We start from the raw sequence: 27,743 nt of genomic DNA, 5'->3' as shown, positions 1-27,743 counted from the left end.
CCACTTCAGAAATGCTTAGACAAACTTTGTAATTTATTATTCACTTTTATTGTATTTCATATCCTTACCCTACAAAATTCTGGAATTGTGTAGCTCACAATTCATGCCAGATTTCAGTGATCCTGGTTCTTATTTCTCAAAAACTATTTACCTGAGGGTCATCTTTGCCTTTGATCTAGCACTTGAAATAACTCTGTGACTTAGCACTTGAATCCTTATAATTTCAACCCACTTCTAAGCTTTGCATGTTCACTGCAGTTTGGAAAAGAGAATTCTTAAAATGTAATAGTTCTAAATAAATCTTTTTGCCCTGGGTCATTCTTTTAGCTGCCCATTTATTAAGTCATTTAATAAATATTTATCATGTGCTTGCTTATTATTCTCCAGAGTTTGTGCTAAGTTCTGGAGATAAAGAGAAAAAAAAGACACATAAGAAATTATGAATAATCTGTTAATTGCTTCCATGAGGGTCAATTCCATGTGCTTTTTGAAATACCTGGAGAGTGAACAAACCCAGAAGGGAATGGTTGGAAGGAGGTGTCAGTTCAGACACTAAGCCAAGCCAGGGAGCCCTTACCATAATTAATTTGAAAAGAATTGGTCTGTATACACGTGGGTTCTAATTCTAAAGGGCAACAGCAGTGCCTTATGGTCCTGAGTTGTTTCATTTTATCTTAATTTGTAAAGCCATCTTTTTTCCCTTCCAGTGACTCCTGAATCAGTCCCAAGAACCACTAAGCCCACTGTGTCTAGTGCACTAGACATTTCAGAAACAACACTGGGTAATTCTCAGAAGTTTTTTTTTTTCTTTAAAAACAAAAACCACCCCAACCCTCATAGAAAAATAACCTCAGTGTCTTGGCTTCCTATCCTCCCCACTTTCTTTCCTCCCTTACAGGCAGTAATACATCTTCCTATTTCTTGGATCAGTTCCCTTAAAGAGTTAACAACATGCCTTGATCCTGGTGACTAATATTTTGGGCAGCTCTGGATGTTAGATGCTAACTGCACACCCTTTTTACCAGCCTCTTGGGAGGCATAGAAAGCCAGAATGCCAGCCCTCTAATCCACAAAACTTGGAGGGGTGAGAGTCATGACTGTGTCTGTGCTTCCCATTTCAGTTGGCTTTTCCTAGGCTTATGTGTAGTAAACTCAAGGAGACTACTCAAAAGTGTAATGCTTTTTACTAAGAATTTCACGTCATGCAAGTTAGCTGTTTATTGGCCTGAGAGAATCTAAGTTGCTTTATTCTCTTCTCCTTAAAAAACATTTTAAAAAGGAGAGCATGTACATATATTGTTCTGTCCTTGTGATGTTGATCTTCCATGTTACACCATGGTCATTCAAAGGTAGACCTTCAAATTAATACAACTGTGTAAAAACTTTCCAGGGGAAGCCAGCTATTTCCATGAAAGCTATCAGCTGCCCAATGTACCCTCCGTTATGAGCATGCCTCACACGATACGGTTAAGTCACAATGTCAAATCCTGATTCAGGGTGTTTCTAACTGAATTCTTCTTTATTGCAGTTCTCAGGGGAAGGACCCCCGGAACATCACAAACTATTTTAATACCTAGGTTTGAATTGCCACTGAGCACTCTAGGTAAAAATTATTAAAACACTACAGCTTATTATTTCCTTGGAAATTTTATGCATGCCTGAAAGAAACCCTTAGGCTAACTCATTCAAATTTATCTCCTCACAGAAAAATAGGGACACATGGCTTATAGAACAATAAATGCCTGAATGCCAGGCCCTTAGATGCTATAAATTCTTTATTTTATAATTTAGGATACTAACTAGTCATTCTCTATATAAATCCTTTGGTTGTTTTCCTTGGGAGTAGTCATATTTTGATATTATATTTGACTGTTAATTCAAAATCACTGTCACTGAATAAATTATTTTCTGTATTTTTCCAAAATAGCTTTTTGCTCAACTGTTTCTCTTGAAAGAGAAGATATATTTATGATATTTCTATAGACTGCTTCTTAGAATTTGAATGAGATATCAAGGAAGTTGTTGGGGAAACTTAAGTATAAAGACATGTAATTACTGCAATTCTGTTTTTAAAGCTATTGGAGGAACATTGTCTAGTTCAGATGTGCTTGATTTGAATTTAAACAAAATATATCTGAAAGCACATACATGTATTGCTGAAAAAATTAGAACCCTAGTTTAATAAAGATGAGAAGAAGAACCCAAACTCCTTAAATTTAGTGGCTTGATTATAAAAAATAGAAAAAAGCTGTCTTATATCATCCATCACTGAAACACAGGAGTAAATAAATATATGTACTACTAACAGTCCCTTACTTTTCCTGAGTAATTTTCATTTTTGTGATTGTTTCTTGTTTCTGCAAGCTTGAGATTTTAAAAATCTTTCTCTTACTTGCACTTCAAGTCGTAACATCTCTTGTGTATTTTGTTGCAGCTCCGAAAAGGCTTCCAGAATTTCCTCAGGCAAAAACACCTTTCCCTTTTGAGAAACCTGGGGGCACCTTGGGTAATAACAGTACCTTGAATCTGCTGTTCAGTTGTGGGTGGTGACTGCTTAATTCTATAGGACACGTTTACTGGATCCTAGCTGTGCAAACCTCAATGAGCTGATGATTTCAGTCTGACTCAGCCAAACAAGTGGTTGACTTTTTTTTTTCTCTGATTGACTTTTCTACAAATTCAATAACAATTATTAGTCTGTTAATTCCAGAGAGCCAATTTGGTTAGTCTTCTGTCCTTAGAAACATTAAGAGTATGACACCAAACTCTGGTCTCCATCTAGTCCCTGTTCAAATGCTCTCTGAATGAGTGTAGTGTATTGATTGCTTCTTGGTATATAATGATGTTTAGTTGGATCAGTGTGTGTTTTTTTATTTCAGGCTACTGGTAGCCATTTAACGACACAAGCAATCTATTTATGTCTCTCTATCCTCTCAAAAAAAAAATTTTTCAGTGAATTCCATTTCTTTTTTTGCTGTAGCTTCAAGTGAAAAGCCAGAGATTGTGCCTACAAGTAAAATATCTGAAGATTCCAAAATTCTACCACCGCAAACTGGTAATTGCATTCTTTTTTTTTTTAATAGATTGGAGCAACAGTATTGAATAACTTCTCTTATTTTTATTTCTATAGGTTCTTTAACTGATTATCCATATATTTGTAGTAAATGGTAAAGCTATAATCTATTCTTGGTGCTTAGATTAATTTCATTTTTGTCAATATAAAAGCAAAATGTTTTTGCATTTGTTCTAAAGATCTGTTTTAATGTCTGGATATACAGTTAGAAGTCTGACTAGAAGATGAACTGCAAGTTGGCTCATTGAATTTCTAGAGATCTCTTTTCTGACATGAGAACAGTAACAAAAATAAGCTCTATGGTAGTCTTATTTAACAATATGAATTTAGTATTTCATTTCAGGTAGATATTTGCTTCTTTTTCAATAAAATATTCAGTGAACATTTGAGAGTTTACCACATGCAAGAAATTATTACTGAGTCCTAAAATCTGTAAACATATTGTAATTTAGAGGAGAGACCACAGGTCTTAACACTAATACTGGACCTTGGTTCCAATCCTGGCTTTACTACCAACCACATATTTTAGCTATTTTTCTCTACTTTTCTGGATCTTGGTTCGCTCTTTTGTAAACTGTAGCAATCGGCTTTTTTCTCCTGAGAATTCTTGTGTTCTAACACGAAAACTGATTGAGGGAAATAGCTTTCCTTTTCAAAAAATAGATTTTTTTTTCTCAAACATTTTTACCTTTACATCTTTTCTTTGATGTCTAGCAGTCAACCAAAGAAATTATTTAGCATGCGAGAAGTGTAAGAAAGCCTCATAAACCACTTTGTGTGATTACTTCCATGATCTTTGTTTCACTTATTTTTAATTTTGTGAACCTTCTGGTTGTGATTCTTTTAGCACCTATAACTAGCATGCAATGTAGTTAGACATTCATGTAATGACATTAAACACACCACCATTCTGTGATATTCTTCAGGAAGGAGTTCAGCGTATGACTGGTTTGAGAAAGGATGAGCATGGGCTTATGGACCCATAGATCTTAGTCAAATTATCTCTCTCTGGTGAGCATAATGGATTCACATCTTAGCAAAAGATACAAAGATGGCATCAAATGAACTAAGTGTGTCTGTTACAGTCTCCCCTAGTTTTCCCAAGTGGGAAAACATCTGTAAGTTGGCTGTGGGTGTCAGCCAATCTAGAGAAGCCTTAAATTGGGTCTTTCTAAGCCTTAATTCCCCATGTCCCTGCCCTTAAAATTCTACTGCAATTACTAACTGTTGGTGCAAGACTACCTTCAGAACCTAGGTTACTTGAGTATAAAATCGGGTGGAGTTTCATACTCCCCCACGGCACTGACTGTGGAACAAGGCTCATCTGTGGGCGTGTGTGCTGGTTTATCTGCTTCATTATGGCAGAGCTTACCTGACACCCACCCAACCCCCCATCCTATACAAGCATCACATCTACCAAACCGAGGACTGTTAGGGCCCACTGAACCATATACCACTTAGGTCCCTTTTATCTCTTAACTTTTAGGTTATAAACATGGGGACATAGATTTTCCTGGTCTTCTCTTGACCAGCCTCTATATTTTTGGTGTCTATGATTATTTAAGAGCAAACTGACCAAAACCTCCAGGAAACCCCTTCTGTGATTTTAATGCCTAGGATACGAATTATATATAAAGCCTGAATTGAAGTGAGCTTTGGGGAATAGGGAGAATATGCTGGGAGGTGAAGATTGTGAAGTTACAAAGAGGATACAGATAGATGAGACTGGAAATCCTAATAAAAGAAAGGTTCCTTTAATTCTGGTTTTGCCCTGGTGGGCTATGAATAGAGGCTAATGCAGCAGGAAGCAGTTTATTATTCAGCTGCCTCATTCCTGCCAGGTCCACCTTAGGATGCCAGGGAACTTTCAAAAACCATCAGCTGCCAGCTGTGTCTAGATGAAGTGCTGGAGCTGGTCATGGGCTGTAAGGGTTCAGTAGATATGGTTGCAGGCATAAGAATCAGCCACAGAAACTCCCTAGTCTGCCCTTGGAATATTGAATGGTTATGTCCGGGCTACTTGGTCTGATGTTTGGACAGGCAGCATTGGCATCACCAGGGAACTTGTTAGAAAGGCTGAGTCTTGGACTCTACTTCAAATCTAATGAATCAAGATCTGCTGTTTAACAAGATCTCCAGGTGATTTGTATGAGCATTAAAGTTGAAGAAGCACTACCTTTTCACTATAGTCTATAATATTTTCCATGGTGCAGATAAGAAGCATCAAATGTGGTCAATTACAGGACAGTGGGCCAGAGAAATCAATGTAAAGTTGATTTCTCGAAGTGGATGGTTAAGTATTTCTTGTTTCTGCTAAGGCTTTAACGCTCACATCTACCTCTCGTTTAAGCATTCTGTGGGATCTTCCTAACATGTTTGATTTCAGATTTTAATATGTGTTATTTGTGATTTTAAAAGTTGATATATTCACGCGATCCTTTCATTCATTTCAGCCTTTGTTTCTTCATTGATTTTGTGAATTTATACATGCACTAAGTTTCTATTTCCTGTTTAGTTTCAACATATATGATTACTGTATTTTCCAGTTACTCACATGGCTTCCTAATGCAATTAGTTGAGAATTAAGAAGAGAGAGAGAGGCAGAGACAGTACTTGAATGCTGGTACATAAAAACATTTGTCTTGTTTTTAGTTGTTATATCTTTTGAAGAGATTATATATTTCAGCTGATATTAATCATATTACAGTGAAATGAACACATTTTGTTTTCTATGTTGAAATACAGTGCATCTGTATTTACTGTCAGTTACCTTCTGCTATATTTGAACAAAGTTAAGTTTATTTACTTATTGTAACAATGAGATTGTAGACCATGAGGAACTGCAGATCTCTTAGTAAGAGGATGTTGGGAAGGGTATCTTATGGGATTTAGTCTTGTGTTAGGTAATTCTGGGGAGGGTTTAAAAAAGTGAAGCTTTGCTCTGAACTGGATATTGGTTGAAAATGGGAGGAATCTGTGATAGAAAATTTTAATAATTCTTAACTAGAAGGCAAGAAAAGAGGAGTGAGACTATAGCTGTGATTGATAAAGATATTAGCCAGGATATGAGGACAGTAATTTTTGTGTCCTTGCATTTGTGTTCCACACAGTTACAGAATGGTCTTGTTTTTGCCTTGGTCCATCTTGGTCACCAGGTGAACTTGTCTGATATTGGTGTTCTCAACTGCTGATGTCCAGTAGGCAAACACCACAGCCAGGCTATGAGTGCCTGGCCAGCACTTGGATGCCAGAGGCTGCTTGTCTCTTCATCAACCATTAAACATTTATCAATACCGTTTGTGAAATTCATTTTGCTTCAGAATTTGCTAGATTCATTTTCCACATTTACTTCATACTCTGTATCAAATGATCCAAATGCATACTATCATAAAGATTTCTATATTACTTTTGGCTATAAAAACCTATATGGAAATTCTAACTTGCATATTGAATATTGGAATCATTTCAATAGTTGATGGCAAGAGTGGGACAGGGTATTTGGAATTTGGACTGTCCTAGGAAATCTGAGAAGTGCAGTCATCAAACCTATTCTTCCCTACTTTTAGCCTATTGGCCCTAATACTTCATTAGCACAGCATTTTGTGATCTCATTATTTGGAATTTTATTTTGTTTAAACCTCCTCTAACATATGTTTAAGTAGGGTTGATTGATTTTGACTTCCTTGGAAAATCCAACTTTTCTTAAAATTCAGAAAGGAAATTATAAAGATCTGCTCTTTCACTATATGCCAAAATGTAAACTTATGTATAAATTCTGTATTATAAAAAAGTTGGCCACATTTTAGAAATACTTAAGCGCTTGTAACGATCATTTAGAAAAGTCAGTCTCTCTGATGATGCAATAGAATCGGTCTTATGTTCTATTGGAAAGTGGCCAGTTGACCATGATTTCTATTACTATAGAATGAGCTCTGGGAAAGCTCTCAGGACCTTTACCCCTCGATGAGTTGTGGGTCTGCATGCATGTGTACAAGCTTGTTGGAGTACTTCTTCACTGGAATAATATGATTTTGTATTTGCATAACAGTTTTATGTTAAGAGATTCAAAGGGTTGTACATACACCATCGTATCAATCTTCGAGAAGTCCCTGGAAGCAAAGGGAGTTTTGTTCAGTTGCTTAATCATGTCTGACTCTTTGCAACCACATGGACTGCAGCACACCAGGCTTCCCTGTCCTTCACCATCTCCTAGAGCTCACTCAAACTCATGTCCACTGAGTTGGTGATGCCATCCAACCGTCTCATCCTCTGTTGTCCCCTTCCCCTCCCACCTTCAATCTTTCCCAGCATCGGGGTCTTTTCCAGTGAGTCAGCTCTTTGTATCAGGTGGCGAAAGTATTGGAGCTTCAGCTTCAGCATCAGTTCTTCCAGTGAATATTCAGGACTGATTTCCTTTAGGATGGACTGGTGTGATCTCCTTGCAGTCCAAGGGACTCTCAAGAGTCTTGTCCAACACCACAGTTCAAAAGCATCAATTCTTCAGCACTCAACCATCTTTATGGTCCAACATCACCATTTTCTTTTCATGTACTTTTCTTTCTTTTTTGCATTTTATTGAAGTGTAGTTAATTTGCACTGTTGTGTTAATTTCAAGTGTACAGCAATTGATTCAGTTATACATACATATTCGGTTATATGTATGTAATATATATTCTTTTCAGATTCTTTCCATTACAGGTTTCTATAAGATACTGAGTGTAGTTCCCTGTGCTATACAGTAGATCCTTGTTGTTTACCTATTTTATACACAGTAGTGTGCATCTGTTAATCCTAAACTCCCAATTTAATTAATAGAAAGAAAAGAAGCAAGAGAGAATAGAAGTACACCAAATGATTCTTGGGTCTTCATTTCACTTGTGTAAAAACGTCTAAGGAGAATCAGTTCAGTCGCTCAGTCATGTTCAACTCTGTGGACACATGTCTAAGGAGAATAGACCCGGACATATGCAGTATACTTTGAAGAGATCCTGCAACCCCATGGAAATAGCTTGATGTCCTATTAACCCCATGACACTGATGGTAGATATCACATGACCACACTGATCGGGTTGAGTGGGAAGCCTGAATCATGCTATTAACTGGATTCCCAGCCCCTGCCTAGGGCAGAGAGTAAAATGACACCATGACCAATGTGATATGGTCATCAGAAGTGGGAGAGATAGATAGATACACAGACAGACAGACAGACAGACAGACAGATAGATATCCTATTACAGATGGAGCAGATGCATGATTTCTAAAGCCCATATATGGTTGGAGAAGGAGGATGGCAGTCAGTGTTTTGTTTCTGGCTTGCTAATGCTCTCAGTGTTAAGCCTCCTTAATTTACTTGGTCATCCCCTTAAAAGACCATCATTTAGGACCAGGAGGGATCTGAAATCTTAATCACATAAAGAAATGGCTTTTTTATATAACCCAAGATGATCCATTGTGTTTATTTGCATTCTTAGAAAATTTTCCTGCCTGTTCTTCCCCCAACATGTCCAGACAAACTGACTTTCCGTTTTAACTGTTCTGTAACTTATTACTAAGAGGACAGTTCCTTCTGGCCTAATTATTTCCCCTTGAGCAATAAACAGTTATCTTTAGAGACTTCCCTTGGCAGAACTGATAGTCTACCTCAGTCTACATTAGAATCCACTTTGGGAAGTCCCTTTAGGAGTTTACTACTATTTTCAGTGTTTCGTTCTTTCAGTACATTTTAGAGCTTTAGTAAATCGCTGTATGCAGTCAAGCTCTAAAAATTATTTAAAGACTTGCAAGCTGAAGTGAACAGCATGTTCGAGGAGTGGTACACTGGTTGGGAAGTTTGGGCCACAGGTGGTGTGCTCAGTGGTTGAAGAGAGGTTGAACTCTACTTTTGGGGCCTTACTGTCTGCCTGTGAGGTGTTGATTAGCATAAATCGGGCCCACCCAACTGGATTAAACCTAGAGAAGAGAAAACATAGGAGTAAATGGTGGTGTTGATGCTTTGTGATCAGGAAAATAAAATTTAAGTGTAGTGAATGGTTTAGATTTGCAGTGGCCTCTTAGAGATTTACAGCAAGTCATTGGTTTGGCTTCATGAGTATTTTCTTGTAGGCAATATTTTCACAAATTTCAAGGCCAACTAGAAAGGTATTTTATTTTTCTAAGAAATGCAAGAGAGCTTTATGTCCTTATTTAAATGGTACTCAGAACTTTGCATATGGTGTTTATAAATGCCTTTCTCATCCAGCTACGTATTGCTGGCCTGTTGTATTTTCCCCTTGTGTCTTCATATATATGTTTAGGGTTCTATTTCCATGGCAGGGTATGACCACACAAACATATGAAAGGTAATTGTATAGTAGAGGAAGAGATTTGTGTGCATACATATGTATGCTCTAAAAATAAAGAGTCTGTTCATTTATTCTCATGTATCCTTACTTAAAAGCATAAACTACCCAACTGTTAAACTCATTGCTATTTGTTCACAGTAATGGAAATCTTGCAAATTAATTTCATTAAGTCTTCCTGTGTACAAGGTTCTGGAAGTACAACCTTGAAGTATGTAAAGAGTGTAACAAGCACAATTTCTGTCCTAATGAGGTCATGAGGTTTTTCATATACGAATTTATGTTTAAAAAGAAGTCTATATATATGCAATGGAATAGCACTCAGTCATAAAAAGAATGGAATAATGCCATTTGTGGCAACATAGATGGATCTGGAGATTATCATACTAAGCAAAGTAGATCAGACAGAGAAAGACAGATATCATATGATATCCTTATATATGGACTATAAAAAGTGATACAAATGAATTTATTTACAAAACATAAAAAGACTTACAGAAATCAAAAAGAAACTAATGGTTACCAAAGGAGAAGGAAGGTGGGCCCATGCTAAATAGAATGAGAAATATGCAGAATTTGACCACTAACAAATGTCTCCACTCCAGTGAATCTCAATTTTAATATCTAGAAATGGAGTTACTACCCCATTGACTGTAACGTGGGGTTAATGTCCACCTTACCTATTTCTCAAGGATATTAAGAGAGCTAAACAAGCTGATATGTGAGAAAGTGCTGTCAAACTATAAAGTACTATGCAAACTATAAAGTTCTATCCAGACATCATGATGGTAACTTTTACTAAATAGAAAAACTAAACTAGTTTTTGTGCAAATTACCTCAGTGCGACTGTTCTTCTTTGGAAATGTCTCCTAAAATTGCCATCTGACTTCATTTATGTATGTACTCTTTGAAGCTATGTGATTTAGAGCTGGCATGCTTCATTGTAAACAAATAGCACTAAGCTCACATCAACCTAGGGGTTCAGTTCAGAGCAAGAAGGACTAGAGGCCAGTCTTTTAGTGATTGCGTCAGTCTTACTGAGCAGACCAGTAGCCCACGGCCCAAGCTCTAGCACCTACATCAACTGTCCTCCTTCAGCCAGCATTAAAATATGTCATGAAGTCTTTTAAAATTAATCAAAATTAACATCTTCTCTTTTGTTTTACCTTTTCTTTTAAAAGCCACTTATGATGTTTTCTCAAGCCCTACAACATCAGATGAGCCTGAGATATCAGAGCCCCACACAGGTACACCCAGCCTCTCCATTCTTTTTTTTGGATGCCAGGTATTCTGACAATTTTTGCAGAGTGAAAAAATATACTCTCTAGAGCTCCACAGGAGAAAGGTGGCAGTCTTTGTCAGGGAGATGAATTCTGCCCACTTCTCCCACTGAACAATAATGTCTCCACATCCTCCAGTAAATAAACTCTGCATATGTGAGACATACAGAAAGATTAGGTTGCCTCTCAGGCGCACTAAATAATAGCCTAGTGCTCTAGTGATCAGAATCATTCTGAAAAGGTTTTAGAATTCGGAGCTTTCCCTGGAGTAGTGGTTCTCCATCGGGGGTGATTTTGTTCTTTTCCCACTGAGAAAATATTCAGCCATGGCTGCAGGTATTTTTGGTTGTCACCAGTGGGGAAGGTGTTACTGACATCTAGTGGGTAGAGTCCACGGATGCTGCTAAACCCCTGCGATGTACAGGAAAATCCCCACAATAAAGAATTCTCCAACCCTAAAGGGCAGTAGTGCCAAGGTGACAAAGCCTGCTCTAGAGCAATCATGCCACTCATTTGTCTACAGAAGTTCAGTTGGGTCTAACTTTGGCATTCACTTACTGCGCCACCTATAGTGAGTTTAATTCAGTCTGATGGTTTCTTCTAGCAAGTATTTTGTTATGCACTTACTAAATTAGGTACTGCAGGAAATTCAAAGTAAATAACACTGGTCTCTGCCACACAAAGACATATGTCTGGTATTTTGGGGGGTGTGTGTAGCCATATATGGGCACCGTGATAAATACAGGCAAATAATTTTAAACAGCAGTAGAAATTTTTAAAAGATGAAACAATGTTATGAGCAGATTCAGCTAGCAATTAAGAAACAGAGGGAAGGAACCAGAAAAAAAAAGTTGAAAACAGTTGAATGTATGAAACACTGTTTTATCATGGTTTCTAACGTTTGAAGTGTATATGTTTTTAAACATGAGCTCATCTTCAACTCCTAATGAATCACTAGTTTTAAAATGTTGGTCAGCAATCTCTCAAGTGTTCTTGATATTTTTCCCCATTTGAGCATAATTTATTACTCAGGAATTTGTATTTTATTCCTGGGGCCTTCTACTGCTTTTATAAATGTTGACATTTATTCCAACAGCAACAAGCGATCCACTTCTGGACTCTGTCCCACCTAAAACTTCTAGAACTCTTGAACAGCCAAGGGCAACACTGGGTAATGTTTTTAACAGAAAAATTCTACTTTGTTTTCCATCAAAAGAAAATCCATGTGAATGCCTTTCTTCCAAATGACCATTTCATTCCATCACATCTAATCATTTATTTCTTTCCTTTTTCTGAATATAATATATATTTTTCCCTACAATGCAGGCATCTTATGTTCCATTTGAGGCTCTCTCTTTCTCTCTCTCATTTTTGAACTGTAATGAATGATATTTTTTCCATCCTTAAAGGAATGAAAAGCTTTGAAAATTGCATGGACATCTTCATCATCATTCCATCCCATCCATCTCATATGTTTGTGGCCTGTATCACCCCTCTTCCGTGTGCTCAGTCTGCCTGGAGTCAGCTACTGAACAATTTCATCCTGACCTTTTCCCCACTTTAAATTGTCTTTTCATCCAGTAGCTTTCCAAGACAACGTGCATTTTTCATCCTTCATTATGTCCATTTAGCATGTGCTTTGTATCACCATCTAAAAGCATGTTGAAGCTCTTAAAATACCTCATTTTAACTGGAATTACTTGGTGGGATGGGGTGTTTGTGTTTTCAGCTCCGAGTGAAACACCATTTATTTCTCAAAAACTGGAAATCTTTACCAGTCCTGAAATGCAGCCTACAACACCTGGTAATTAATGACCTCTGTATAGTTATGTACTTTGAAAGAACAGATAAAGAGACAAAAAGCAGAAGTCACACTGGCCTTCTCAGAATATTTTCAGTAGTAAACATTTCCCTTCATTCTCTATGATGAACCTCTTCAAAGAACTGGGTTATCTGTCATTTGTAGTTTTGTGATAATCCTTGAAGAATTTCCATAATCCTGGTCTCTATTTTTTAACTGGGGTAAAATTAATATATAACATTGTTAGTTTCAGGTGTATGATGTAACAGTGCTGTCTTTGCATATATTATTTTGAAGGATGACTCCCTTTCTATAGTTCTTTCAAATTTACAAACCAGAAAATAGCAGCAAAATTATAGATGATAATTCTTTTAAAATATGTTCCCTTCAATTAGCATATTAGATACCACTTGATCAGACTATTTTTCTCAAGATAGTCTAAGGAGCACCAAGTGGGCTCTACAGTCCTGGATATGATGAAGAAAGATGAGTAAGAGAGTAAAATAGCTTTCAGTCTATAATAGAAAATTACTGAAATAATGAAGTTCATTAACTCCTGATAACGTTAGTAGTGAGCTATAGAATTAAAGAGTTCTGAATGTTCCATTCTCTAAATCTCAAATATCTGTGCTTCTCCCATGCTGTTGGATAAATCATCTTTTGAATAATTAACTGCACCTTGTGTTCTTAAATCCTTCAAGGGCCCTCCCTTTCCAGTACACTTAACTGAAAAATGTGTCTTCTCATACAAACATTTAATTTCTTTTGGCTCAATCAGTACTTATTGAACACCTATGCTGGGCATTCTAGGGATATAAAGAAATAGCAAGGAGTTCTTGACCTCAAAAAGTTTGTAAGTTTACAGTTACAATCTTATTGATCCCTGGGAAATATCAGTTACCAAAGCTATATTAAATCTTCTTTCAGCTCCCCTGCAAACTACATCTGTCCCTTCTACACCCAAACGACGCCTCAGGCCCAAAACACCAAGAACTAAACCTGGTAAATAACTGTCTATTTAACCTTTCAGGATATTTAATTCCAAGTAGAAATGTCCATGTACTTATTATAAAGAGAAACGATTCTGTAGATTGAAGATGCTCTATAAAATTTGGAATTAGCTGAAGATGAATAATTAATGTAAAAAAACAAAAGTCAAACATTTTCAGTAAGATTTTACTGAAAATTATGTGAATGATATTCTTTTTTTCTGGAAATATTCTTTTTAAATCAAAATAATACATAGAGGTTTTTTTTAGGTACTTCAAGTCTTAGACTGAAAAAGAGGAGTCTACTGCCCACCTTCTTCTACCCCTGAGACCCATTCTCCAATTCTTTAATATATTTCTTTTGTATTTAACTCCACATTTCTAAGTAACAATGCTTATGCCGCTATTTCTTTTTAGATCAGTTGTAGTGAATGAATGTTTTTTACATGCGAATTTTTGCATAAACATAGAAACAGTCACATGTAGTGATTTATACGGTCCCAGTGATACATAAGGTCATTTATTTTCCTGGCGAGGCGTCTATACAGAAGTGTTTCTCAGGCTGACAGTTCCCATATTTGTTGCCTACTGTGTTTTCAGTCTTGCACTAGGGTGATGGCTGAGATGCAGAGACTGTGACTCTGGCTATCCAATTGCTCATAGTTTTAAAAAAGATAATACATCATGAATGATGAGAGCAACTCAAGATGATATAACCTGCTTGTAAGACTCTCTTAGAGTAGAAGCTCAGAAAAGCAAAGTAAGAGTTGAGGATATAAATATCAGAATATGTGTCAGGTTTAGGCAGAGGAAAAGGGAAAGGGAACAGCATGTATTATGGCACAGAGTTGGAGGTGAAGGTAATTTATCAATCTGGAGGTGCTAGTCTTCATTGTTAAAGGGTACACTCAGACTCATGCTCAATAACCAGGCTTTGATTATTCCATTGCTTATTCCAGTTTTTTTTATAGCCTATACTATTATGACAATTTTAAAATTCTTTACCCCAACTTTTACTCACTGCATACTTTGTAAACACTGACTAAATATGACAGGATTTTAAAAGGGTCATTCAGTTCCTCTTTAGGGGATATTTTTTTATTGTTTCTAGAGTATGTTAATTTTTTTTTTTTTTTTTTCCCTTTCCATCACCAGAAAGAACCACAAGTCCTGGAACAATTACACCTAAAATTTCTAAAAGTCCTGAACCTAGACGGACAACAATGGGTAACGATGTGTCCTTAGTAGATGTGTTAGTCCATTTCACCACAGAAAGTCCAGTATGCCAGCTTTTATGGAATGTCTCAATCACTGTTCGAACTGGATCATTTCAACAGTACTCAGTATCTCATAGAGTACCTCAACTTCATGGCTTTCATAGTTTTGGATAGCTGGCACTGTGGTTGGTGGATGTGAACTCAGCATTTGTACCTTGGAAAGCTGTAAAATCACTGATGCTTTTCCATCTTCTTCACAATCATTGTTTTTATAGTTCAATTTCAAACTTCATTTAGAAAAACAGCTTTCTGTTATGGTGTTAATAACATTTCTTTACGCCACAGATCACAACATTATACATATCAGTAAATATTACTTTTAAAACATTTCTTTTTTCGAGTGTTTAGAAACTTAGACATGGCTGAGAAATGTGAAAAAAGGTGCAAAATCACTACACTAATTTTCATCTTTTAATCCTGGGTTAAAATCACTGTCATATTTTGTATAGTAATGGTAACTCATGGCAAAGCCTTTTTTCTTAAAATGCTTTTTCAAAAAAATGACAATTTATTACTATATTTTTATTAAATACTGCTCTATGAAATAATATTTTTTTAAAGTTTATTTTCTAATGGAATATTTCCAAAATCATCCAAGATGATGAGTTTATAGCACTTGAAGTATAGGTTTTCTTTTTGTAGTTTCAGACACGGAAATGTCTAAATACTGATTTGATGATCATTTTGTTTCTTTATTTTTCCAGCTCCCAGTAAAACACAATTTATTTCTTTGAAACCTAAAATCCCTCTCAGTGCAGAAGTGACAGACAGCAAACCTGGTAATTACCCTGAGCTTTGTTTTGATATTATTTCAAATGTAGGGTTGAAAAATTGTTTTATGCCACTCTTTGGAGCAAAACCTTCTGATTCACACTTTGGTATTTGATTCATCTTTCCATGGAAAGAGCAAAAATGTGATGAAATGATGTCATTAGAGCCAGCTCCTCTGATATTATCATAGCATCTCTTTGAGCTGTGTGGTGTTTCATTATGTGCATAACCATCACAGAGAAAGCACAGAAAGAGAGTGGAGGAAATGATTGAGAACTCCTTTGTCTAGGACTGTGAAATAGTTTCCAATACCAAAGTTGCTTGGAGTTCAGATCAGCAGCCTTTCAGCTGAGAAGTGGAGAAGTCTTTCCATCCCCTCAGAACTCTGCCTTGTTTGGGGCCTTCTCAGCTCTCAGCGTGCATGACTAGTAAGGGTTATAGTCTCCTAATGTTCCATGACTTCTTTCTAAACTGGGGCTGATTTCTGAACACTGACTTTTGTTTACTTCTCAGGAGACATTAATTTGCTGAAGAAAAGTAGGTGTTTTGTTTTTGTTTTGTTTTGTTTTGTTTTGCAGTAAGGGGTTATTCTATGTATATAATTAAAAACAGATAATTCCTTGCATAAGGATTGCAGGACATGTTAAATAATTAAATCTTTCTTTTTCTCTATCTATACAGAATCTATATAATAGTCTGAAATGTTGATTTATGAGATTATCCGGGGAACTTTGTCACAACTCATTATTGTCATAAAAAATTTAATGCCTTAGCTTTGGGAAGAATATATTTCTCACTGTAATATGGATTTTTCATCAATGTATATTTACAGAGTAGGATTATTATAGCAAAAGTTTGCTTAAGTGGGCATGATTTGTCTTTTTGCAAAGACATGGGTAAGGAAGGAAAATGGAACTGCTCAGAAAGAGAATTCTCATGACTCCTTTAAAAAGGGCAGAGAGATTTCCAGGTATTGTAGGCATCAGAAGGAAAGAAATTAGGGCTTAGGCAGAGGCAGTATGGTTGATGCCATGACCAGGAGTGAGGTTTCCAAGTCAGAGAAACTGAATGAAGTACTCTCACTAAAAGAGGTTGTTAGGAGAAAGAAGCATAGCTAATAAACTCAAGGACTCTAGGGGTTTAACTCAAAGAACTCTGACAGCTGAGAGAAGGGTTTCCTGCCCATTTATTTAAAAATTATGCCCAGAGGACTTTGGAACAAAGTAGTAACTGTTACATTTAGGCTGTATTTTGAATAGGGTCCTCTCACCAGGTAGACCGAGAAATATTACATTATGTTTGGGTCACCAGCTTTAAATATTTCTCTAATTATTTATGTTGTTACAAGATAAAATTTAAAAACATTGAAAAAATGTCTCTAAATGTTAATTATCATTTGCTTGTGATAAGTTATATTGTCAATGTTAGTGGTTTCTGGAAATAAAAACATTTCTGAGAGGAAATTCATTAATTCAAATTAGGGTGGGAGAGTGTTCTTATCACTCTAACGTATCTGAACAAAAATATTTCTTAATTTGAAATTTCCTTTTAAAAATGTGATAAATTATTTGGAAGCTAGCGGGCTTATATTGCTTTGATTTCTACCTTCTTATCACCTAAGAATATTTACTGTTTTCCCCTAACAGCAAGTATCAATACTTCATAATCTGTGCCTAAACTTAAGCCAGCTCAAGTTGACTTTGAGTGGCCTGAGGCAACACAGAGTAATGACTAGTTCTCCATAAACCACTGTTTGGGTGTTAGTTTTTTAAAATGTATTCATTTTATGGCAACCACCATTATAGCTCTGTTAAAGATTTCTTTTGTAGCCAAGGTTCAAGAGAGCAAATAAACCACCAAAAGCTTTTTGATTTGAGCCATTCCTTGACTTTCCCAGTCCTTTCCTCACACTCGTATTTTTCCTTTTTCACTTTCCATGAAGGCTGCTTTTCCTTTGGCTTTCCTTTGTGGTTAAGCTAATGAGTAAAAACCCACACTGGTTTTGGCTAGCAAGCCAAATCCAGCGCTTTCTTATAAATCTCAGCCATCTACTATGTCCCAGCTTGTCTGCCTCATCCAATAAGAATTCTTTCCTTCATAGTTAATCATTAAGATTGTAATGACATTTGGCTCTTTGAGCTTTTAAAGATCTGCAGAAAGGGAGAGACCTCCAATTGTGGGTGTTTATTGTACTCAGTTCTGACATGGCGGATGGAACAGTAAATGGTACTCTGGCCACAAATCCATCGTGACTTTTTGTTTGTTTCATGCTGAGCTGATTGGTGTGGTTATTTGTGTGTCACTCAGCTTTCTTATGGAACATTTTTTTATCTTTATCCATAACACATTAAGGCTGAGATAGAGGAAATCTTATCAGAAGATAGACTTCTTAATAACCACTGACTATAATATTTTCTTATGTGGGTGAATTGGAAACTTAGTTGATAGGATGCCATACCTATTTGGCCTCAGTCTCAGGAACTGAAAAATGCTGATTTTTCTTTATAAAATTAAAACAGCGGCATTCTTTCATCTTTGTGAAATCTAAAGATGCTAAAAGTAGCAAATCTTACTTTTTCATACTTTTAGAAGGCAACTGTGTGGAAATTAAAACATTAATTATAATCTTGAAGTTTCAAGAGAATTTTTGGGTTTTGCTATTTTCAGATGTGGATGTTTTGTGATATTTACCATATTTGATTACTGATATTTACTATTTATTTTCCCTTTTTCCTGTAGAATCTGAGGCATTCAATTGCCACTGCCCCCCCCAACACACACACACATACTTTTTACTTTTCTTAGTGTTCTTCTATCTGATACATTACTACAGCTTTGCCATTCATCTGTTATACTCTATGACAAGTTCATGAGAAATCAGAATTCTTTTTTTGGCCACAGACATTCTGATAAATTATGCTACATTTCAGTAACACCTTGTGCTATTATACCTTGCTTTCAGACAAGTGAAAATATTCTCAATCCAAATTGTTTATTACTATATTTTCCTTTTTAGTCTCTAAAACATCACTACTTGCTTCTGCCAAACTTCCCACACCCTGTAGTCCAGAAATATCAGAGATAATTCCTGGTAAATGTAATTTAAGAAATATCTAAGTACACAGTGATTTAAGTTCTGTTAAGTTGGTCAGTAGGGACTAGATTAATTAATTTCTTTCTGTAAGGATAAAAATGTCAAAGAATCTTTACTTTGTTTTCTACTTCAAAAATTGATTCTCTTTTTATTTTCTTCTGAAAGAAATCAACTCTTTTTGTGCTATAGAATAGGAAAGCTATTGGATCATCTTCTTAAAAAAAACAAAACAAAAAAAACAAATAGTCTTTGTACCAAACTATACTCAGCATTTCAGTTCAGTTCAGTCACTCAGTTGTGTCTGACTCTTTGCGACTCCATGGACTGCGGCATGCCAGGCCTCCCTGTCCATCACCAACTCCTGGAGCTTACTCAAACTCATGTCCATTGAGTCAGTGATACCATCCAACCATCTCATCCTCTGTCATCCCCTTCTCCTCCCATCTTCAATCTTACCCAGCATCAGAGTCTTTCCAAATGAGTCAGTTCTTCGCTTCAGGTGGCCAAAATATTGTAGTTTCAGCATCAGTCTTTCCAATGAATATTCAGGACTGATTTTCTTTAGGATGGACTGGTTGGATCTCCTTGCAATCCCAGGAACTCTCATCTTGTCCAACACCTCAGTTTAAAAGCATCATTTCTTCAGCACTCAGCTTTCTTTATATTCAGCATTTACTTACTGCCAATCTGAATGGCCTTGGAGAGTTTATCTGTCAGAATATTTAGATAATATTATTAATGAATTTATTCAGCATTTCATGAAATGTGGAGACTACTTTCTAACTTCTGCTGATTTGCTAATTTAAATGGAATAAGTTTCACGTGTAAATCAATTTGTTCACCAGCAATAAGTAGTAGTAAATATGATGAATACCATATGAACACCTGTGGCCCTTTTTAGACTGTAAGTTCAATTCCTGTTTTTTTGGTGAACCAATATCAGCTCCAGTCAGGCTGAAAATGATCCAAAACTAACAGAGCTCAGATATGGTTACAGGTCTGATGGATCTGTTGCCATTTCCCATCTGGCTGTCCTGAAGAAAATAAAACGGCAGGTGAATGACCTCTGAAAGGCTACACTGACCTCCTTTTAAAGTAATATCTCCTCAGGCACTAGGAACTGTAGTGGAGAAAGTAGATAAAGATCAACAAGAAAAATTAGAATTCTCAATTCTTTCTTCTGTTGTAGTTTGTGTAGAGGCTGTGGGGTGATGGAGTTTTATTTTGTAAGCCAATAGAACCTGATGGCTTTCCACTGAGAGGACACGTGTTATGGTAAAGGACCTTTCATTTCTACCTTAGATGGTGCTGTCAGCGTCTCCCTTGATAATGTTTGCTTTTATTGCAGCCCCAGAACCTGAGATTCTCCTACCGTCACAGCCGCCAATAGGTAATGAAGTTTCCTCTAGTGAGTGAAAAAGAATTCACTTACTTTCACACTTACTATGTCCAAGTTCGTCCTTAGCTTTAGATTTTTTAAAAAATTATTTCTTCGTTGTCCTTCAGATCTTGCTCTCAGCTTTCTGCCAGAAGATAAGCTCTCTGCTGCCTTGACTAAGCAGAAGCTCTGAGACAGCCATACTGATTCTGACTTGCCACATTCCTTTTTGTCCCTTCTTATATCTGAGGACTGTGTCCTGAGCTTGTTTTAACCTCATTATTCCCCACAGAGGACCATGGCTTCCCCAGGACATATTTATGCTTTCATTTTTAGAGGTGGTTTTTTTTTGTTTGTTTGTTTTTTGCTTTCAAAACTTGAACATTTGTAGATTTTCTTTAAAAGCATTATGGTCTTTTCAGCTCTCAATATCCTGATAGTTCACTAGGAAATTTATTAAGTAAGAGAAAGAGAAAAACTCACCCCCAATCTTTATAGCTTTTTTTCTTCAAGAGAGCAAAACTGTTCTGCTGGTGCCATCTTACCGAATTACCCGCATTTTCCTTCATAATATGAGCTGTTGGTTACTTTATTGCATTCACATCTTCCAAATGAGAGTCATGCTTTCTTTTTTTTCCACTTTCTCTTTCCAAACTTAAATGACCAGCTGTATTTTTGTTCATTTTGTCAAAAAACACAGTAATCTATTTACATAGAAAAGCAATTTCTTATATGAATAAAAGCTTCATCATGTATGTTTGCTCAGCTTAGTACTGAAAAACTAATCATTTTTCATATTTTAATAAAGTTCATCATTTTTCCTTTGATTTTGATTCCTTCTTGGTCATTTTTCATGCAGTCTTAGAACCTGGAACGCTGGAAACTAAATCTTCAACAACAACATTAGGTAATGCAGTGAGTGACCTACCTTTGTTTCCTCTCTTCCTGACTGCTGGCATCTTTATTAAACAGGCTCACAGTAATGGATTTGTTCATTAATGTTCACTTGTGTGTGAGAGTTCACTATTCTTTGGGGGGAAATTTTTAATTCTTGTAGTTCAAAAACTATATCTTGTTCTTAAAAACTTGCCTAACTTGAAATAATTTCTGAATTCAAATCCATTTTACACGTGTTACTGATTTGCAGATTTTTAAACGCTAAGTGAAAAAGTTTTGTTTTGACTCTTAGGCCAAATAAATTTTAGTTTTTATTCCTAGAAGCTTCTATTAATAAAAGTAACTTTTCTCATATTCCAGTTGAACATAATATATCTTGAAAAATTTTATGAGATTGTCTTCTCCAAGCTGTGTAAAGTTCTTAGTTTCTCAAGTCAAAAGAGAAAAAGAGAGAGCTCTCTTGGAGTTATTTATTAATATTTGGCAAAAAAAAAAAAAAAGAAATCCCACAACTCATTTTTCAAGACCTCATTCAACTGGGTAGATAATGAAAAACAGAAGGATACATGTCTGCAATAAATCAGAGGGCTTAAATATGCTTCTAAGATGCCCATAGTATTGATGGTCAGTTTGTAGGGTCACTGTTCATATATTAACCAGCTGATTTTCTTTCTTCAGCTCCACCAAAGACCAAACGGCCAGGTCGTCGTCGCCGCCCTAAAACCACACCTAGTCCACATGTGCCCAAGTCCAAACCGGGTAAATGTGTCATTCAGGGTTCCAGTTAACACAAAAAATGGAATATGGTGGTTTCTGACATAGTAGTTATCTACACCTAAATGGAGATGGGAATGGCAGCCCATCCCAGTATTCTTGCCTGGAGAATTCCATGGAGAGAGGAGCCTGGCAGGCTATATAGTCCATGGAATATAGTCCAGGCTATAAAATCCATGGGGTCACAAGTCAGATATGACTGAGCAACTGTCATTCACTCGCCACCTAAATAGCTGGGCTGCAGGAATCAGTGTAATTTATTTTTATATTTAAGCATCTGTACTTTCTACATTCACATTTTATGAATACATTTATATTTTTATTTGTAGTTATTGAGTATACAGAGCAATAAGTTGGGCTTCTAAGTGGATCATTAAAGTAGGGCACCAGAAAAATATTGTATGAGATGTATATTCATGGCAGATTAGGCGTCGGAAAGCAATAGGGAGAAGAGGGGCAAACGGGAGAAATAGAAAGGAAAATTACACTTAGAAAAAGTACCCAGTTTAAGTAAAGATGGAAGAGTCATGTTTCCTTCTCGAGATGCCGCTTCTTGACATAATTAGTATTTTCGGTTTTTTGCCTCTGTAGCTCTGGAACCTGCGGTGGTACCACCGGAACCCCTGGTGCCCACAATCGGTAATTTTGCTCTCCCCCAATTCCTTTCTGGGTTGTTGCTTTTCTTTTCCTGCCCTCCACCCAGGCGTGACTGAAGTTCTGCACTGTGTCACAGTTTTGTTCCATGTGTTCCCTCCCCTTTCCTATTTGGGTCTGAAGAGCCTGAAGATAGGAGACTTCTAAAAGAATGCTGTGTGCCTTTTCAAGGAAGGTCTGTGGTTTTGGTCACAACTTCCTGGTTTTCTACAAACCCTCTGTCCTTCCATCATGTGTCCTCGTGTTGAGAAAACCATCTACTCTTCCTCAGGGACTTCTGTGCTCATCCTGGACTTGGCAAATGGCAATGTTTTATTCCAGTGTCGTGCATACCATTTCATTGCTTTATTCGTTGAACTTGTAAGACTTTATCCCTTTCAGAAAGCTGCATGAAAGAATGGCTTCTTCAGCTTTTCTATTTCTTCTAAGAACTTTTTTTTAGTATGTTCTGGTAACCAAAGACACATGCATTTTTCTTGGTCTTGGGTCCAAGAAAAAAGTAGTATAGTCTTTATAACTTGAGAATATTAGAAGTCTCAAGTTGATTTTACTGTTTTCAGTCCTAGTGTTGTTTGATTATAATTATTATAATTTCTCAGCATTCACAATAAATTTGTCACGGACTCACTTTAGAAAATTCCAGAAATAACCATGTAACACTGTGTATAATTTCAAGTATTTATGGATTATTTTCCTGGTTTCCTACTAAGCAAGTTTCAAATTTCTACGTTATTGTTTTTATACTGAAAAAAAAAACTATCAATTAAGAAACATAATGATTATACTTGTCATTTTAAAAATTACTTATACGAAAAAAGTAATTGTAGTTCTTCTTACTTTTGCTGAAAGACATATTTTGAACATTTCCTGAAGACTTTTTGGTTTCAGAAGAATTAGTAAGAATGGACACATTTCTCACCCTTTCCACCCCAGAAATTAATTTTGTTGTATAGTCACTAAATTTATATAATCTCTTTGCTTGAGCATGTGTCCTTAATTATGACATGTCCTTAATTATAACCATTATGCTAATTTTTAATACCTTTCTCTTAAGCATCAAAATGACACAAAAGGCCTAAAACTACATGTAGACCAGATGTACCTCAAATCCAGCCTGGGTAATCCCTACTTTCAGTACTAGGAAAACAGTGTGTAACATTGATCACATTCACAGCTCTGCCATGACTCTAATTATGGCCCTTTTCTCTTCAGACTCAAAACCAGCAAAGCATTTACTTTCTAAACCCACAGCAAAGCCAGATACGCCACCACCTACATCCGGTAAACATAATTTCCAATGCTTTGACTTAAGATGTTTTCTCTTTGGGGATGTTGCTGAGAATGCTTACAATTTGTCATGTTGTAAAGCATAGAAACCTAATATCATGATTTCTTTGTTCATTCTTTTCAAAGTAGCCACACTGATGTGGCTACTTTGTTCATTTCATATGTTAAATGAACAAAGCAATGTTTGGGAAATTAGTAAAATTTATAACAGATTGTCTGGGCTTCCTCAGTGGCTCAGTGGTAAAGAATCCACTTGCCAAGGAAGAGACTTGGGTTCAATCCCTGGGTTGGGAAGATCCACTGGAAAAGGAAATACCAACCCACTCCAGTATTCTTGTCTGCGAAATCCTCTGGACAGAGGAGCCTGGCAGGCTACAGTCCGTGAGGTTGCAAAAGAATAGGACTCTATGACTTAGTGACTAAACAACAGACAAAATTTTACATCTGATTATCTAACAGATTCCATTTTTCTCAAAGCATTTTCAGGCTTTGTTTTCTCAGTTTGTTTTTGTAATGAAAGCTTGTTTTTCTTTATGTGGAACATTTTCGAGAGTGGTTTCTGCAGCAGCCACTAGGGAGGCTGATCCTGTGTTCCTCCTTTACAATCACATGGAGATTGACTTTCTCTAAAATACCTTATATTTTAAATGGTACCTATTAATTGATTTTCTACCAAATAAAAAGATACTCTGTAACAGTTCTAAAAATTCAATTGTTTTTCAATTGAAGTTTTCTCCTAAGATTCCAGTTAGTAGAGATGTTACTAAGAGAACATCTATCATAATAAATAAGTCCACCAAGAAGGCAATTTATATCAACTTAGAATAAAACCAGTTTCTGTATCCTATGAATTAAGGATTAGTGAGAACCTAAAAGTCTTCTTTTCCTTACTTTTGTTACTTATATCTGTTTATTTTTTTATGGTGCAGTTTTTGAGCCTGTTACATCTGAGACCGAAGTGCCATCCACAAGCATAGGTAACGATGGATGTCTTCCCTTTTGGTCATTGTTTCTCTGAGCTCACCCCTCTCATCTCTGTCACTCTCTGTAGTGTCTTGTGTAAACAGTGGTCATTCATCCACATTTTCATTCATTCCCTAAAATTGTTTGCTATTTTCGACAGGAAACTTTTTCATATCATTAGGTATTACATCTGCAGCTCAGCTTGTTACTCCTGAATGTGAACTGTTCTTTGATCACCTTCAGAGATCGATTGCTTGCAGCACTTGATGTTGCCAAGAGTCACAGATGCTCTCTCTGTGCATCCTTCAAACCAGGACGTTGTTGAAATCTCTGCTTTTATATGTGTATAATTTATGATGTGGGAGAGAAGCAATGAAAAAGCTGATTGGGGCTTGAAAAAGAATACGTAATCATCTCTTTCTTGCGGAAGTCCTTTCTTTTGTGATTTCATACTGTTCCATTGTAGCTGGAGCTTTCTCTTGATAAGTTCATCTTGTGGTGTTGAATTCCAAACAAAACAGGAATTTTCCTTTTTTGTTTGAGGGATATCAGCTTTGAATATTGTTTTGCCTTGTAGTCCTCCGTTTCCTTCACTTCTGGATACCATGTTTTCCATTAGTTCAGAAAATGTTTTCAGATGTGGCTTAAGATTACTCTATGCTGTGTTACAGAGAGTTGGTGATAAGATATTTTTGATTTTACATTTAATTTTCTGGACTTAATTTAAAATAGAGACACTAATTTAAAACTAAGGAGTCATAAATCTAAGTTTTGTTTTGATGCACAATTCAATCATTACAGAATATTATAGAATTATAGGAACCGTGTTTATTCAGACAAAAAGTTATTACTTTCCAGACTTTATTAATCATCTCTGTTCCTCACTTGAATAGTTATCTCCCAAGTATCCATTTGAAATAAAAGGATAAATAAGGACAAGTTGCAAGAAAGAGTATCACCTTTATTGTGGAGAAAAGGCATAAGCTTATCTTTTGCCTATGTGTCACAGATATCCAATAAACAGACTGATTAAGAACATTTTTAAAAATTCTCACTGCTGCCACTATTTCTCAAAAAAAGTTTAATAATGGTGGTGAAAACTGTCAAATACTAACCCAAGTTTTCATAATGATTTTTAAGAGTAATTTAAAAATACACAATTTAAAAATAAGTAATTTAAAAATTTTGTATCAGACAAAAGATTTTTTGGAGCCAAGTTTCCAGTATAACTGTAATCATATAATTAAACCCCCCACAAAAAACACTTTTCATTGGCCTCATAGAGAAACAAAGTGTAAAGGGGTACAGTTATTTGTGAGATAAATGGGTACCAGAGTTCAGCTAGTTATTACAGAAAAAATACTGTTTTTCATAAATTCTTTTTAAACATTATAGGTTTAAAAGGATTCATTTTCAAGATAATTTTCTTTCTTTTCCCACATTTCTTAAATCTCCATTGTTTATTGAATTGCTTTTGGTCAGTTCCTGCCACAGACATTGAACCTGTAACTCTGAGAACTGAGGCTCCTCGGACAACATTAGGTAATGATCTTTTGTATCTTTTAAGCAAGAACATTTCTGCTCATTGCCCACTCTATTCCATTATCATCTTGGTCAAAGAGTTTTCTCTTTCACAAGATTCTTTCATCATCCTCTTTTGTCACTCAACTATATTCTTCACTTTGAATGTATTGAAGATGTTTAAAATAGGTCACTTGGTTAGAATATAAGTCTGTATGAAGCTATCACCCATATTATCCAGCTTTCCTAAAACTTTACAAAGCCTGTGGTTCTGCTGGATTCCTACAGTTAGGAGTCTCTTCCCTATAAACAGGGCTTCCCAGGTGGCTCAGTGGTAAAGAATTTGCCTGCCAATGCAGCAGATGCAGGATACACGGGTTCAGTCCCTGAGTCGGGAGGATCCCCTGGAGAAGGAAATGGCACCCACTCCAATATTCTTGCCTGGGCAGAGGAGTCTGGCAGGTTTCAGTCCATGGTGTCACAAAGAGTCGAACATGACTGACCATGCATGCCTTATAAACATCAGATGTAATTCTATGGCCAGCAATGGAAAGTTGTTTTAAGATATGGTATATATGCCTAAACCAAGTAATTTCTAAGTATAATCCAAATTAATTTCTAAACCAACTAATTTCTAAATATAACACAAAGCAGGAGAGTCTGGACCCCTCTTTAATGTGATATAGAAAGTTATACTTCTGATTTCCCTTGGATCAGAGTCCTTTTTAAAAATTTGGTACCAGCAATAATAGTAAAGTTTTCAGATAATTAAAATAAGGTTATATGTTCTTTCTCAAAAGAACTGTCAGCAGACACCCCCACAAGTTTTTTTGCGTGTAGATGAAAAAATTTCAAACCAGAGATACTGGTTTGAAACCAGTCTCAAACCAAATTTCTCAAGACTCAAGAAAATCTAGCACAATTTTAGAAAACCTACAGCCATGAATAATCCTTTTTCTCTGAAGTCATAAGACAGCATTAACCAGTTTCTTTTCTTCAGCTCCAAAAACATCACAAAAACCAAGAAAACGTCGCCCACGTCCACGTCCCAAACATAAAACCACGCCAAGACCCGAGACACCTCAGACCAAACTAGGTAAATATGTGGTTCCTGGTGCCTATGGACCCCTGTTAGATGTGGTATTGTGGTAGGAGTGTAATTATTTGCTGCCTAGTAACCCTGGGATCCTTCAGGATGGTGTCCAAGTTACAAATATTCTAGTCAGGATGAGTTACTTCCTCATACTTCTTAGGACCTTCTTGGTACCTTGTATTTCATTTGTTTCTCTCACCATTCAATTACATTTTCTCTTTGACTCTGGCTCAGCAAAAACTTACCTAGTTGATTATCTAACCTATTTAATCCAGTTAAACTCTTATTTTATGAACCACCACGTTAGCATTGTGAGGAATAGTTTAGGAAATACAAATGACTTGGTTTCATTGAGTGAGGATGCTGCTCTTGTGTGAAATTGTTCATAAATGGGTAGAAAGGAATATGGGCAAAGCAACTTACTTACTGAGTTTTATCAACTGTTAGACACAGTTTATTCTTGGAGAAGTGAAAGATCCATGGGCTGATGAGTGTAATGTGGACCTTGAAATGTGTATAGTTTGTAGATTTGTTGGAGGAATGGGGAGGAATG

The 27,743-nt window shown here is 36.3% G+C and overlaps 1 protein-coding gene across 10 annotated transcripts in view; it reads left to right on the top strand.

Moving 5' to 3' along the window:
* ABI3BP (ABI family member 3 binding protein) overlaps positions 1-27,743 on the top strand; it is a 291,620-nt gene that overhangs the window by 154,051 nt on the left and 109,826 nt on the right. For 4 of the 10 annotated variants that reach the window (XM_013974409.2, XM_013973792.2, XM_013974439.2 and 1 more), the window contains exons 11-28: positions 708-782; positions 1,529-1,603; positions 2,435-2,506; positions 2,981-3,055; positions 10,593-10,658; positions 11,788-11,862; positions 12,421-12,495; positions 13,420-13,494; positions 14,637-14,708; positions 15,463-15,537; positions 19,972-20,013; positions 20,861-20,908; positions 21,577-21,657; positions 22,264-22,311; positions 23,539-23,607; positions 24,543-24,590; positions 26,059-26,118; positions 27,098-27,193. The exons of 1 other annotated variant lie outside the window; for it this stretch is intronic. In XM_013974409.2, the coding sequence (XP_013829863.2) occupies positions 708-782; positions 1,529-1,603; positions 2,435-2,506; positions 2,981-3,055; positions 10,593-10,658; positions 11,788-11,862; positions 12,421-12,495; positions 13,420-13,494; positions 14,637-14,708; positions 15,463-15,537; positions 19,972-20,013; positions 20,861-20,908; positions 21,577-21,657; positions 22,264-22,311; positions 23,539-23,607; positions 24,543-24,590; positions 26,059-26,118; positions 27,098-27,193 (1,227 nt within the window). The remainder of the gene's footprint in view (positions 1-707; positions 783-1,528; positions 1,604-2,434; positions 2,507-2,980; positions 3,056-10,592; positions 10,659-11,787; positions 11,863-12,420; positions 12,496-13,419; positions 13,495-14,636; positions 14,709-15,462; positions 15,538-19,971; positions 20,014-20,860; positions 20,909-21,576; positions 21,658-22,263; positions 22,312-23,538; positions 23,608-24,542; positions 24,591-26,058; positions 26,119-27,097; positions 27,194-27,743) is intronic. 5 more of the 10 variants (XM_013974524.2, XM_013974580.2, XM_013974705.2 and 2 more) reach the window with 5 other exon arrangements.

The sequence above is a fragment of the Capra hircus genome, chromosome 1 (assembly GCF_001704415.2).
Source record: "Capra hircus breed San Clemente chromosome 1, ASM170441v1, whole genome shotgun sequence".
Lineage (NCBI taxonomy): Eukaryota > Metazoa > Chordata > Mammalia > Artiodactyla > Bovidae > Capra > Capra hircus.
This window is presented reverse-complemented; position numbering and strand designations above follow the sequence as displayed.